Below are 12801 nucleotides of genomic sequence, written 5' to 3' on the forward strand. Positions count from 1 at the left end.
GCACAGCTAGTGATGGTTGCTACAAGCATTGTTAATCAGATGATGAATGCTGTGGGTGACTTGGTGTGGTGATTTAACACATACCAAACTAAGTAGCTAATTACTGTTTGTCGGAGGTATTCTATGTATTTTATGTAGATAATAACACTATATAGGACATCTCATTCTCTCTGACCTTTTCTGATACTAAAAGTGTAATGTTTCAAAGTTGATTGGTAGATGTTTGAGCTACAGTATTCTATATTTTCAGCTTAAAGACCACACAGAAAATCCCAATTAAATTTCTAATGGATGGTCTTAAAACATATGCATATGTTACATAATAATGTGACTTAATAAAATATGATAGTGTGTTAAATATTACACAACTTTGGAAAGTAACCAGGTAATCTACTAGAAGAAAACTTTAGATGTCTGTTTTCTCTTGACTATAAAATCGTAATAATAAACACCTTAAATAGAACTTAACAGTGTGCCAGCACTGTTCTGCATGCTATATATAGTACTTAGTCTTTGCACATGAGGTAGATACTAATGTATCCACATTTTTTGAGGCACAGAGAGTGAGAGTCACACAGCTGGTAAATGACAGAGCTTAGATTCAAACTTAGGCATCAGGATCTAGGGTTCGTGTACTTCCACTCCACTATAAACCCTGGCTTAAAAGTAATGCCAGGTAGAAGTTTAAGCAGCACAGAGATTAATAAAATAGAAAGTATAAATGCCCCATAATGGAAAGACAGATGATATGAGTAGACTACCTACTTTATTAACTCATAGTACATTAACAAATGTAGGCAATAATGAAAAACAGTGAGTGTACATTTTAATGGCACTTTTGACAACAACATTGAGTCAATGGTGGCATCATAATCCACTCCTTCATTGTGTTCCAGCATTATATAATGAATGCCTGGTACTTAAGATAGTACTTCCGTAGTACATAAAAATACTGCAGAGCAAATTCTAATATACCTTGAACTCTGATTAATAAGATATTCAAACCTTACTTTTTAAGTTGTTTGTTTTGATACAGCAAATTCATGATATATGTAAGTGGTGGGACCATACTTTGGAGTTCTTATCACAGAGCTATCCTGTGAAAAAAATTTTCCCTAAGAAAAACATAAACTTATTTGTTGACTTTCAGAGATGCACAAAGACTTGAAGAATTCTTCACCAAAAATCAACAGCTGAGAGAGCAACAGAAAGTCCTGCATGAAACCATTAAAGTTTTGGAAGATCGGTGAGTCTGGTTCTTGGGTCTTCTTGAGTAAGAGGCGATTTCCCCCTAAGTGGAAAGTACGTTGGTTTTAATTTGTAATCAGCTCTGGGACTGAAAGTGACCTTTTTCCCAACCGTATGTCAACTTTGGATAAATACTTTATGAAATTAAGGTTATACTCTTACAAGTTTGTTTTTTCACTAATTACAGCAATGACATCAATTTGCCCTTTAAATGGTGTTTCTTTATCTGGTGTTTTACGTAGAATGTGCTTACGAGTAGCAGTGTTCTAATTCATTTGATGCTTCAATTCCATTTTTACTTCTAGGTAGATGGAAACTGCTTCACAATTGTATTCCTGTTTTCTTAGTGCTGCCATTCTTTTTCTTTCATGCATGGTTTTCATTTCCAGACAGTCTAGGGCTTTTTCTTTTTGAAATTCTCAAGACAACACCTGCCACTTACTTCACCTCCACATACAGACTTCTTTCTATCCCACTCTTACGAGGTTAACACCATACGTTAGTAAAGACTTTCCAATTTTGCCGTATTCCCTTGCCTGGACTGTAAGTGCTATTTAGGACCTTGAAATATCTATGATAAACAATGTTTCTTGTTTTCTTAATAGTTAGTATTTTTCATTTATTACTATTTTTGTTTATGTTACAGAGGGCTGGTGGTTTGAATTTGCTATGGTGCCTCTAGTGGTTGAATAAGCTAATATTCTGCACGTATGCAAACTGAAGTTGAATAATCTTCTATAAGTATTATCTCAGTGGATGCACATTTACTGAAATAGGCAGCCTATTGTGGAATAAAGTTCCATGTGCTTTAGAATCATAGATGGGAATTTGAATTCCGACTTCACACTGTATCCTTAATTTAGATTCAACAGTAGTTTTGTCCTTACTATGTTCTGGGTATTGCTCTAGGGGCTGGGGATATTATCCCTAGTATCAAATCAATATTTAATTTTCAAAGGTTGGAAGTGAGTCATACAAATAAGATAATTCTAGATTTTAAGTGCTATGAAAAAAATAAAATTGAATGATGTAATTGAGTGACCACAGGCATTGGGAAATAAAGGGACACTGATGGATGTCAGCGATGGCCCTTCTAAAGAGGTGGCATTTGAACTGAGACCTGAATTATACGGAAAAGAGCCAGTCATTTGAAGAACTGGGTATAAAAAGAAAGCAGACAAATGCAAAAGCCTAAGGTGGAAATAAGTCTTGAAATATTGGAGGAATAGAAAGTCTGCTGTAGTTCTAACTTAATGAGTAGGAGGATGAATGATAGGAGATAAGATTGGAAAGGTGGGAAATTACTAGATTATTTAGGGACATGGGGGAAAAGCTTGGATTTTAATTGTAATGGGAAGCCATTGGAGGGTTTAAGGGGAATGTTAAAGGGACATGAGTGTGTACTGATAGCATCTATTGCATCCAGATGGAGAAGTCAGGTGGATAGCTGTATATGTGAGTCTAAACTAACTGGAGAGATAAGAGGTAGAGAAACAAATTTGAAAGTCATCACCTGCATATAAATGGTATTTAAAACCTGAGGACTGATTAAGGTCTCCTAAGGACATCTTAAAGAATGTAGGAAGAGAATAAAAGAAGTCTCAGTGCTGAATCTTTGGGCATAATGAAGGTTTAGTGAAGAATAAGGACACAGCAAAAAAGATTGAGAAAGAGAAATTATCAGAGGAGGGAAGAAGCCAGGAACATAAGGCATGACAATAATACCTTCTTCACAGGACTATTTTGAAGATTAAAGGAGATAATGCTAGTAAAACTACATAATAGAAGTTTAAAAAGACTTACAATATCCCTCATAAGTGGCGAATGTGATTCTAGCCTTTAGCACGGTAGTCTACCACAACCAGATGTAGTCTCTCCCAGCTGAGCTGGTAGGAAGCTAGAAAGCCAGCCATACTTCTCTCTCACTCTGTGCAGTATCCAAAAGGAAGTCATCACTTACTCCTCCATTAGGTAGTGAGGTGTTTTCTCTCTATATGGACTAGAGGATTTGGGAGGAAGGGTGGAAAGCATGTTTCTCAGCCTTTAACTCTCCAGCAATTGAAGCACTTCCTACTCTTATTTCACCATATTTTTTTCTCTCATCTCTACCACTCCACCACTTTCCAATAGCAATGAGGTTCTTCCTTCCCTATCTATACTAATGGTAGTAATGGCAAAAGATTAGAAACTCTTTCTGTTCAGTGATTCCTACATCAAGAAAATTTTAAGGTTGGCTTTAACGCTTTAACTAAATATGTTTTTCTGGGTTCTTTGAGAAGGAAACATCAAGATGACATTAGACATTCAGGAGATCTATTGGGGGAAAACAACTATAGGGTAAATGAGGGAGTTGGAGGAGGCTGGGCGAGCTGTGGGATCTCCATGTATCTGACCCTTTTGAAGAGAGGGAAAAAGGAAGGTCTTAGACTGAATTGCAGTTTTAAGAAAGGCCACTGGGAGTCCTGGAGCCATAGTACCCTGCTCCACTCTTTCAGTGGCTGGCACCTGACTGTGGAATGCCTAGTGTGTTGACCTGTATGAATAGGTGAAGGATTTGAGAGCACCGCAGGAGCCAGTGATTTCACTTCTCCCAGTAGGAGAGATGGTTTTTGTGGCTGCCACACTCAAGAACTTGATTTATTTATTTCCAGCACATTTATTTATTGATTTATTTACTTCCAGCACATTTCCTGTTCAGTTGGTCATTAGCAAGTTTAGGTCCCAAAGATCCCACTGAAAAAAATCACAAGCTGATGTTTCCATTGTATTTTGCTTGCATTGATTTAAAACAATCCTTTCCATTTCATCCCTCAGATAGTGTTCTTCATCTTAGTTCTTGAAGACACTCCTTTCTAGTGTCTTCCGATCATTTCTTCAGCTTATGATTTAAAGTTTGGACTTCTAGTTCTGTTATTCTTTGCATTTTGTGTTTCCCTCCTTAAATGAATTTTTTTTTCCAGGCCCATTCTGAGACAAAATATGGATGAATACCCCCACCGTTCCTATTGATACATTTTCTAAATTACTCTCTTTTATTCAGTTAACATATTTAAATAATTGTTAAAGGTAATTGTTAACATTATCTTTTTGTGGCATATTCAGATTGGTGAACATGTGGAGATGCAGAGGGAGTGGTGTGCCTGGGGAGGAAAAAATAGAAGATAGATGGATAGATAGATAGATAGATAGATAGATAGATAGATAGATGTATATGTAGAGAGAACAATACATATAGATGTCTATATAGATGCATATATTTATATAGATATAGATATGTATATATAGATATATATGCACATACATACATATTTTTTTTATTCTGCTGTTTCTTAAAACTAAATTCTTTTCTATTTTCGGTCTGTGGTCACTAATTTCATGTGGTTATGATGTTCTCTGCTGTTTCTTATCCTAAGTGTTCTCTTGCCTTTCATTCCATTCACCTTCATGTCCTTCGGTAGGTGGGCCTATAATTCATTACGTGGTATTTGGTGGTGGAAGCGGGGTGGGGCAAGGAGTGTAGCTCATTTATTTCTACACATGCTTTTTCTCTCCTCTCTTCAAATACAAATCTGAAATTTTCTTTTGGGTGTACTTTAAGATTTATCCCTCGTTTCAGTAAGCCTCATATAATTAAACCAAGAATGATCTAGATCTGACCATTACTTTTTTATGTAGGAATTGATAATGCATTAAGGGTTTGCTTTGAACCCATACTTTGAACCCAGGCATTTAGCAATTTAATCTTCACATTAATGCTTTAAGGTAGATAGTAAATCCATTTTACATGTGAGGAAATTGAGCTGGGAATGAGTTAAGAAACCCCAAGGTCACATAGTTAATGTATAATTAGGTTAAATTTGATCCTTCAGATTCTCCAGTTTCTACTATTTCATCATGCCTTGTCTGTATGTTGTCTTAATTTTATAAATGTTGTATGAATGAATTTACATCTTAACTGATCATCTCAAAGTATTTGTGTTTGACCTAAAGATGCCAAACAGAAATTCTGAGATAATCTTCACCATTGCCTATTATCTAGCCTGTTTTCTTTGAAGATTTTTTTATTATTTTTTGTTATTTTTAAAATTGTTACTAAATAGTAACTTTAAATAAGTAGGTAGCATTTGTTAAAGTTTTACCTTATGTAAAATTTCATTTTAGTTTTATGTCATATGTAAGAATGGTGTCTATAGCAAGCATTAAAAATCTATAAAAATTAATGTTTTGCCAAGACCTTTATAAAGCAACATGTATTTTGTTAAAATTTCTAAGTAGCAATTCTGAAACTTGTTCTCTACTCTTCATAACAGGAAGTGATTCTTATTTCTTATGCTAATGTTATGAAAATATTGTGAAATGTTTCAATGAAAGGAATTACCCAGTAAAGGTAAACTAGATAATAAAAAGTTCTAATTTTTTGTGGCTTATGTTTTACTTCTACTATTATTACAGTTACAAACTTCTTCAAGGGACAAAAGTATTTCACTAAATCTAAGAAACAGTCACTGTGCTAGAAAAATAGATAGAATACAGTTTTTAAAAAAAGAATCTGAACAAAGCAGTTAAAACATAGTTGTCCAGTAGATTTTAATATTTTTAAAAGCATTTTTGGCAATCAGGAAACTCATCTTATATTTCAGCCATCGTTAAAAGGGAAAATTGGTACTCATAATTAGAGGATTTGTGGTTCTACAACTATTTTTCAAGTACTGGACCAAATGTCCTCTTTTGTCTTGCTAACTCTTCTTACTCATTGATTTGAATTTAAGTATCAGATCTGACTTCCTAGATTAGGTTAAGTTCTGCTGTGTGCTTTTATATTTCATAGTACCCTGTATTTCCACTGTCAAGATATGAATCATACTTTGTTGTAATTATATTTTTATCGTCTGCTTTCTCTAGTGTACTGTAAGCTCTTTAAAAGATGTGACATTATGTTGGCCACTGTTGTTATTTATAGCACGTAACTACTCATTGTAAGTGTTCAGTGAAAAACTCTTGAATGAAAATAAATAAATTGCAGGAATCTTTTTGGGTTATAGAAAGCAGTTGTGCATACTTGTTAATCTGATGAGTTTTAATTGCAAAATGAATGCTTTTATTTCTTCATCTCTATGAACAAACTGGAAAAACTCAGAACACATGTTGCTGTCTGCTCTTACAAGTGGAATTACTCTTCTTTCCCTTTTACCTGTTTATAGCTACTGAAATTGCATTCTCCTATGAAATTGAGGCAGGTTTTTTCTTTCTCTGACAGCCACAGTGGAAGATAGGCAAGAGGAAAGCAATGGAACCCTGCTGATGGAAATAGGAGCTAGCATATTTTCTCAGATCCATTTAAATTCAAACTAGGATCAGTGAGCAATTAGGAGTTGACTCACAGATATTATTATCAAGAATGGCAGTTGATTGGAGAACTCTGGAAGTAATAAACAAGCTGGAAATACTGCTTTATTTTGTAACTGTCTATAGCAGTGGCATTTTAAAACTTGGAATCTAGGGGTCCCAAGGGATTGTTTTCCATTATACTTTATAACATTTTACTATATAAGATATAATTTCTTAGAAACAATAAGGTGTTTAGTTTCTAATGACAAACTGATGAGTAAATGACATTTAAATAATTCATTAAAATTGTTTAATGCCATTTAACTCCTTCAGTGTTTTTCAAAGACCTTTCAATGTCATGTGCTCTTTGGCCTCTATAGCTTGATAGCTTTGTATAAATTATTTACCATGATCAGTTCAACTATTCGAATGTTTATTGCATGGACCCCACGCTATTAATTTGAACAAATCTTTTATTTGTTTTTCTTTTTTCTTTCTTTTAATTTTTATTGGGGAATATTTGGTAACAGTGTGTTTTTCCAGGACCCATCAGCTCCCATCAGTCTAGTCGTTGTCCTTCAATCTAGTTGTGGAGGGCGCAGCTCAGCAACAAGTCCAGTCGCCGGTTTCAGTCTTAGTTGCAGGGGGCGCAGCTCACCATCCCATGCAGGAATTGAAACGGCAACCTTGTAGTTGAGAGCTCGCTCTAACCAACGTAGTCATCCGGCCGCCCCTTCAGAAGCTCAGCAGCAGCTCGTTGTCTTCAGTCTACTTGTGGAGGGCGCAGCTCACTGGCCCATGTGGCAACCCTGTTGTTCACAGCTCGTGCTGTAGCCGACTGAGCCATCCGGCCACCCTGTTGTTTCTTTTTTATTTTTATATTTTTGTGTTCTTAATGTGAACATATCTTAAAAGAGAAATATAAATATGAAATATGAAGTATTTTAAAGCAAATAGTTCAGATTGAGTTTCTTCTTACAACACTTTAACAGTATGGTGGTTTTGTACTAGTTTAGAGAGACTATTCTTATTTCATTTGGAATTTTAAAGGCATATATAGACTTTACTGTAAGCTTTAGAAATCCTCGAAAGCCTGAAAACGTGTTAAGTATTATAGCAGAAAGATAAGAAGGTGTATGTCCTTTTAGTACCTTAATTCTCAAAAAGATTTTATTCAAAATTTACTAGAATATATTATTAAATTAAAATGCTATAATGAAAAGGAGCATAGTGCAATATTTGGCTTATTTTCTCTGTTTTTCCATTTTGAATTTGTATTCAAGTAATGCATGTACATTATAAAGTTGTATAGTTATAAAGAAAACAGTGATCTCTTCTTCCACTCTTTCGTATCTTTTCCTGTTACAGTTTGTAGTTCTCCAAAATTCTAGATGATGTATCTCCACTTTAATACTTGATTTACCAATTTGAGACAATACTTATTACTTGCTGTGAAGATAATACTATTTTATCCTCTCTCGACTATTTTTGAATAGTTATTATTTTAATTCTTATTCTACCTTTGAACCTCAATATATGTATTTACGTTAAAAAAAAGAGATGTCTAAACAGTCTCCTTTGACTCGCCACTATATTACAGGAAAGATATTGATATTTTTACTCTTTCCTGCATCAATCTTCTTCTCTTTCTACCTCCTGTCTTATGCCAGCTGAATATCAACATATAAATATTGACAAGGCTGATAATAGGTATTCTTTTCTGTTACCAGATTTCAATCTTTGTATTTTGTTTTTAAGTTTCTTGTAGAAGTTGCAAAATAGTAAACCTTGTTTATTTATTGACTATGTAAATGTTCGCTACAGAGCTAGAGTTACATTTCCCTTTTTACAAGTCTGGTGTCATGGCCTCTGTGCCACTCAAGGATGGTGTTTCTAATGCCCAAGTCAAATAGATTACTTTCTACTCTGTCCCAAATCAGTTATCAGTTGTTCAAATTAGCCCATAATCATATTACGACAAGAATGCATTTACATAAATTTGCTTTGTGTTTCCTAGAATTTCTAAGTACCTTTTTCGTATCAAGACAAGAAACATGTTTTTCTCACTGTGTAATTAATATTATTTAATGCCTTAGTTATTCTGTTTATTGATTATAATCATTTGTGTTGCTCTTTTTCTTAAAGACATGTTTCTTGGGACGGAAAAACTTTCTGTACTAATTTGAGCTATTTATTTTCTGGGCTATCCTACAACTGCCATTCTGGGATTTCTCTTCAATGGATCCCTATATTAATTCCATTATTTCTTTCTACTCATGTTAGTTAATAAATATTTATTGAGCACCTCCCTCATACTAGGCACTGTTTTTGACCTTGAAGGTATACCAGTGAACATGGTTGATAAACTGTGTGCCTGTTTTTCCTTTTTCTTGTTTTTTCATGCTCATTTGTTATAGGTCACCCTCAAGTCACTGCTGAAAAGTGCACAGAAAGTAAATTTTCAAAAAATCCTTGGATGGCTGAAAATGTGTTTATTTTACTATTGCATTTAGTGGATATGAAATTCTAGGTTCAAAATAGTTTTCCCTCAAAACTTTGAAGACATTTTTTCAGTTTGTTACCATTCAGTGCTGATAAGAAGATTGATATCATTCTAATGTTCATTCCTTTATAGATACTAGATTATTTTCCTTTCTGGAATTTAAGATCTTTTTATCTTTGTTCTGAAATTTCATAATGGAGTGTGTGAGTGTGTGTGTGTGCGTGTGTGTGTGTACGTGTGTGTGTACACGTATATACCCTTTTGTTTTATGGCTGCATCACTTCTTGTATTTCCAGGGATATAAAATATCTCCCTCCCACCCCAAATTTATTTTGTGCCCTCTGAATTGATTCTTTCCTCCAGGATCAGTTCTATTTATTTTTGTTTTTCATGTTACTGGTTTGCTTTATGCACTAGATAATGCTCTTTGGTTGTATTTAAGAATGTGAGACTGGGTTGAATTTTCTGCATTCTTGGCATGACCCTCTGCTTTTAACTGTGTATCTGTTTTACCCCAGCCCTTCCACGTTGCCCCTTCCCCAGGAGTTTTCCTAGAATAGGAATGTGGACTGGAGGTTCTGTATATGTCATGGGAAGTTTACTTTTCATTAAGAAAGTAGGGAACTATTTTTTGTCCTGGAGGGCCCTCAATGGGTGGGATTTTACACTGGGTCACTGACACTCAGCTGCAGCCCTGTTTTTATAATTTCCCTCGTGATTTCTTTTTTAACTCATTATTTATTTTAGAAGTGCATTGTTTAAGATTCACGTATTTGTGGAATTTCCAAATTGTTGATTTCTAATTTAATTCCATTGTTGTGAGAAAACATACTCTGTATGATTTTAGTGCTTTTAAACTTGAGACTTGTTTTGTGACCTAGAAAATAGTTTATCCTGGAGAATTTTCCAAGTGTGCTAGAAAGAATGTGCATTCTGCAATTGTTGGCTAGAGTGTTCCATAAATGTCAGGTCTGGGTGGTGGTTAGTGTGTCCCAAGTCTGTTATATCTATGCTGATTTTCTCTTACTGGTTCTATCCATTATTCAGAGTGGAAGCCTACAACTGTTATTGTTGAGTTCCTGTTTCTTCCTTCAATTCTGTAAAGTATTGCTCTGTGTATTTTGGGGCTCTAGTATTAGATGCATATGTGTTTATAATTGTTATATATTTCTAATGAATTGACCCTTTTATTATAAAATTCACTGTCTCTAGTAACACTTTTTGTATCTTCAAGTCTGTTTTGTCTGATAGTTCTTAATGTAGATGTTCCCAGCTGTCTTTCGGTTTGTGTGTGTATGGTATATCTTTTTCCATCCTTTTGCTTTTGACCTATTTGTATCTTTAAATCTCAGGTGTGTCTGTTGTGAGCAACATATAATTGGATATTAACTTTTTGTCCTATCTGACAATTTCTGCCTTTTGATTGATGTGTTTAATTAACGTATGTTTAATGTTATTACTGATATGGTTGGATTTATACCAGTATTTTGCTTTCTGTATATCTCATGTCTTTCTTGTTCCTCTGTTCCTCCTTTTCTGCCTCCCCAACTCCCCTTCCTCACTTGATCTTTCTGGAACACCCATTACTGATATTATGGACCTTCTAGAATGGTCCTCTAGTTTTATTTATTTTTTATAGTGCTGAAAGAGCAGTTTATTAGAAGTGAAAGTACACTCCAAATAGGAGCAAGCGAGCGAGCACAAAGGAGTGGCTCAAAAGGCCCTCTACTTTTATGTTTACTATTTTATCTTTGCATTTTTACATTATTTTTGGGGGAGATTTTCACAATTTTATTTTTTCACTCTCTATTGAGTTTGTTTTTTTCTGCTGTTACTTTTTTTTTTTTTTAATATTTTATTGGGGAAGGAGAACAGGACTTTATTGGGGAACAGTGTGTACTTCCAGGACTTTTTTCCAAGTCAAGTTGTTGTCCTTTCAATCTTAGTTGTGGAGGGTGCCATTCAGCTTCAAGTTGTTGTCCTTTCAGTCTTAGTTGTGGAGGGCGTAGCTCAGCTCCAGGTCCAGTTGCAGTTGCTAGTTGCGGGGGGGGCGCAGCCCACCATCCCATGCGGGAGTCCAATCGACCTGGTAACCTTGTGGTTGAGAGGACGCGCTCCAACCAACTGAGCCATCCGGGAGGCAGCTCAGCTCAAGGTGCCGTGTTCAATTTTAGTTGCAGGGAGCTGAGCCCACCATCCCTTGCGGGACTCGAGGAGTTGAACTGGCAACCTTGCGGTTGAGAGCCCACTGACCCATGTGGGAATCGAACCCGCAGCCTTCGGAGTTAGGAGCATGGAGCTCCAACCGCCTGAGCCACCGGGCCGGCCTCTGCTGTTACATTTTTAATTTCTAAGATTTATTTTTGTTTTCTGTATTTCCTTTATGGCAATCCTGTTTTCATTTCATAGTTTGGTACGTTTTTATTTTTCTGAGAGTATTTATAGTTTGGTGACAGTGTTTTTTTCTTCTCCCTACATAGCTTATACTTTTTAATTTTTTTTAATGGTCCTGTTTGCTTTAGTTTCTTTCATTTTATAAGCTTTTCTCAGATGTCCGTTGATACTGCATTATCTGTGTTTAAGAGGAGATAAAAATTGATTAGAAGCTCTGATTAGAATGATCTGCCTGATCTGTTTCATTGATGATCCCTAATGTCAGTATCTTTAGGTCTTTCTTGTTAGGCTGGTCAGATTTCTTAGAGAAGACTCCTTTATTCTGCTTCCTGGAATGTGTAATCGGGCTTGCTACCATTGTTCTTGAAGCCAGGTAGATGACGAAGCCTGGGCTAGGGTTTGAGAATTTGGTGTGCATATACAATCATTTCATTACTGTACTCCTACCTTTAATTGTACCTGGTATCTCCCAGACTAGACACTGTCTGTTTTAGACTCTCTAAGAGATGAAACCTCTAGTCTTCTGCTGGGAATGGAAGGGGTAATCCCTTGACTGCTCAGAATACAGGAGGGAATATGTTTGTATGGAAATTTCTTGAAACATACTTTAAATTAGTCATTACTGGTACCAATTTTTGTACCTTCTGTGCATTCTACAGCATAAATCAGGTTGTTTCTAGGTCAGTATTATGCAGTAGAATTTTCTGTGATAATGGAAATGTTCTATATCTGCATTGTCCATTGTGGTGGTGACTAGACACATGTGGCTGTTGGGCACTTGAGGGTGACTAGGGAGCTCGATTTTTAGTTCCGTTTAGTTTAATTTAATTGAAATTGAAATAGACACATGTGGCTGTGGCTACCATATTAGACAACACAGTTCTAGACTTTTCCCACCATTCAGCGTTGTTACGTCGGTTTCTATTTATTTGTCTACCAGCTATTTTATTTTCAATTACTTTTGTTTTTCCATTCTCCCTCTCCTCATGGGTTTGTGTCTTTGAAGATATACAAATATCTTTACTATAGTTTTGTGAGATTTTGGGAGGGAGCAAAAATATATGCAAATGTTCACTTTGTCATATTTACTCAGATGTTGCTCATTATACAATATGGTTTCAAAGATCTTGATCATCCTAATTCCTATCTTTGGAATGTACTCCAATTAAACCGAGATGCCCAAATCTTTATTCCTTCATTCTAGAAATTCTAATTCCACTAATGCAGCCCTATGATCTCTAATCCTTAACATTGTTGGTATGAGTTTTACTTTCATATAAAAAAACCCTTTAGATTCTTTTTGTTTGTTTTAGTTGTGCAGTTTTCAT

General features: G+C 35.3%; 1 protein-coding gene across 6 annotated transcripts in view; it reads left to right on the top strand.

Moving 5' to 3' along the window:
* RBBP8 (RB binding protein 8, endonuclease) overlaps nt 1-12801 on the top strand; it is a 95941-nt gene that overhangs the window by 37750 nt on the left and 45390 nt on the right. For all 6 annotated transcript variants that reach the window (XM_033087649.1, XM_033087651.1, XM_033087648.1 and 3 more), the window contains exon 4: nt 1151-1246. In XM_033087649.1, the coding sequence (XP_032943540.1) occupies nt 1151-1246 (96 nt within the window). The remainder of the gene's footprint in view (nt 1-1150; nt 1247-12801) is intronic.

This window comes from Rhinolophus ferrumequinum, chromosome 19 (genome assembly GCF_004115265.2).
Source record: "Rhinolophus ferrumequinum isolate MPI-CBG mRhiFer1 chromosome 19, mRhiFer1_v1.p, whole genome shotgun sequence".
Classification (NCBI taxonomy): domain Eukaryota; kingdom Metazoa; phylum Chordata; class Mammalia; order Chiroptera; family Rhinolophidae; genus Rhinolophus; species Rhinolophus ferrumequinum.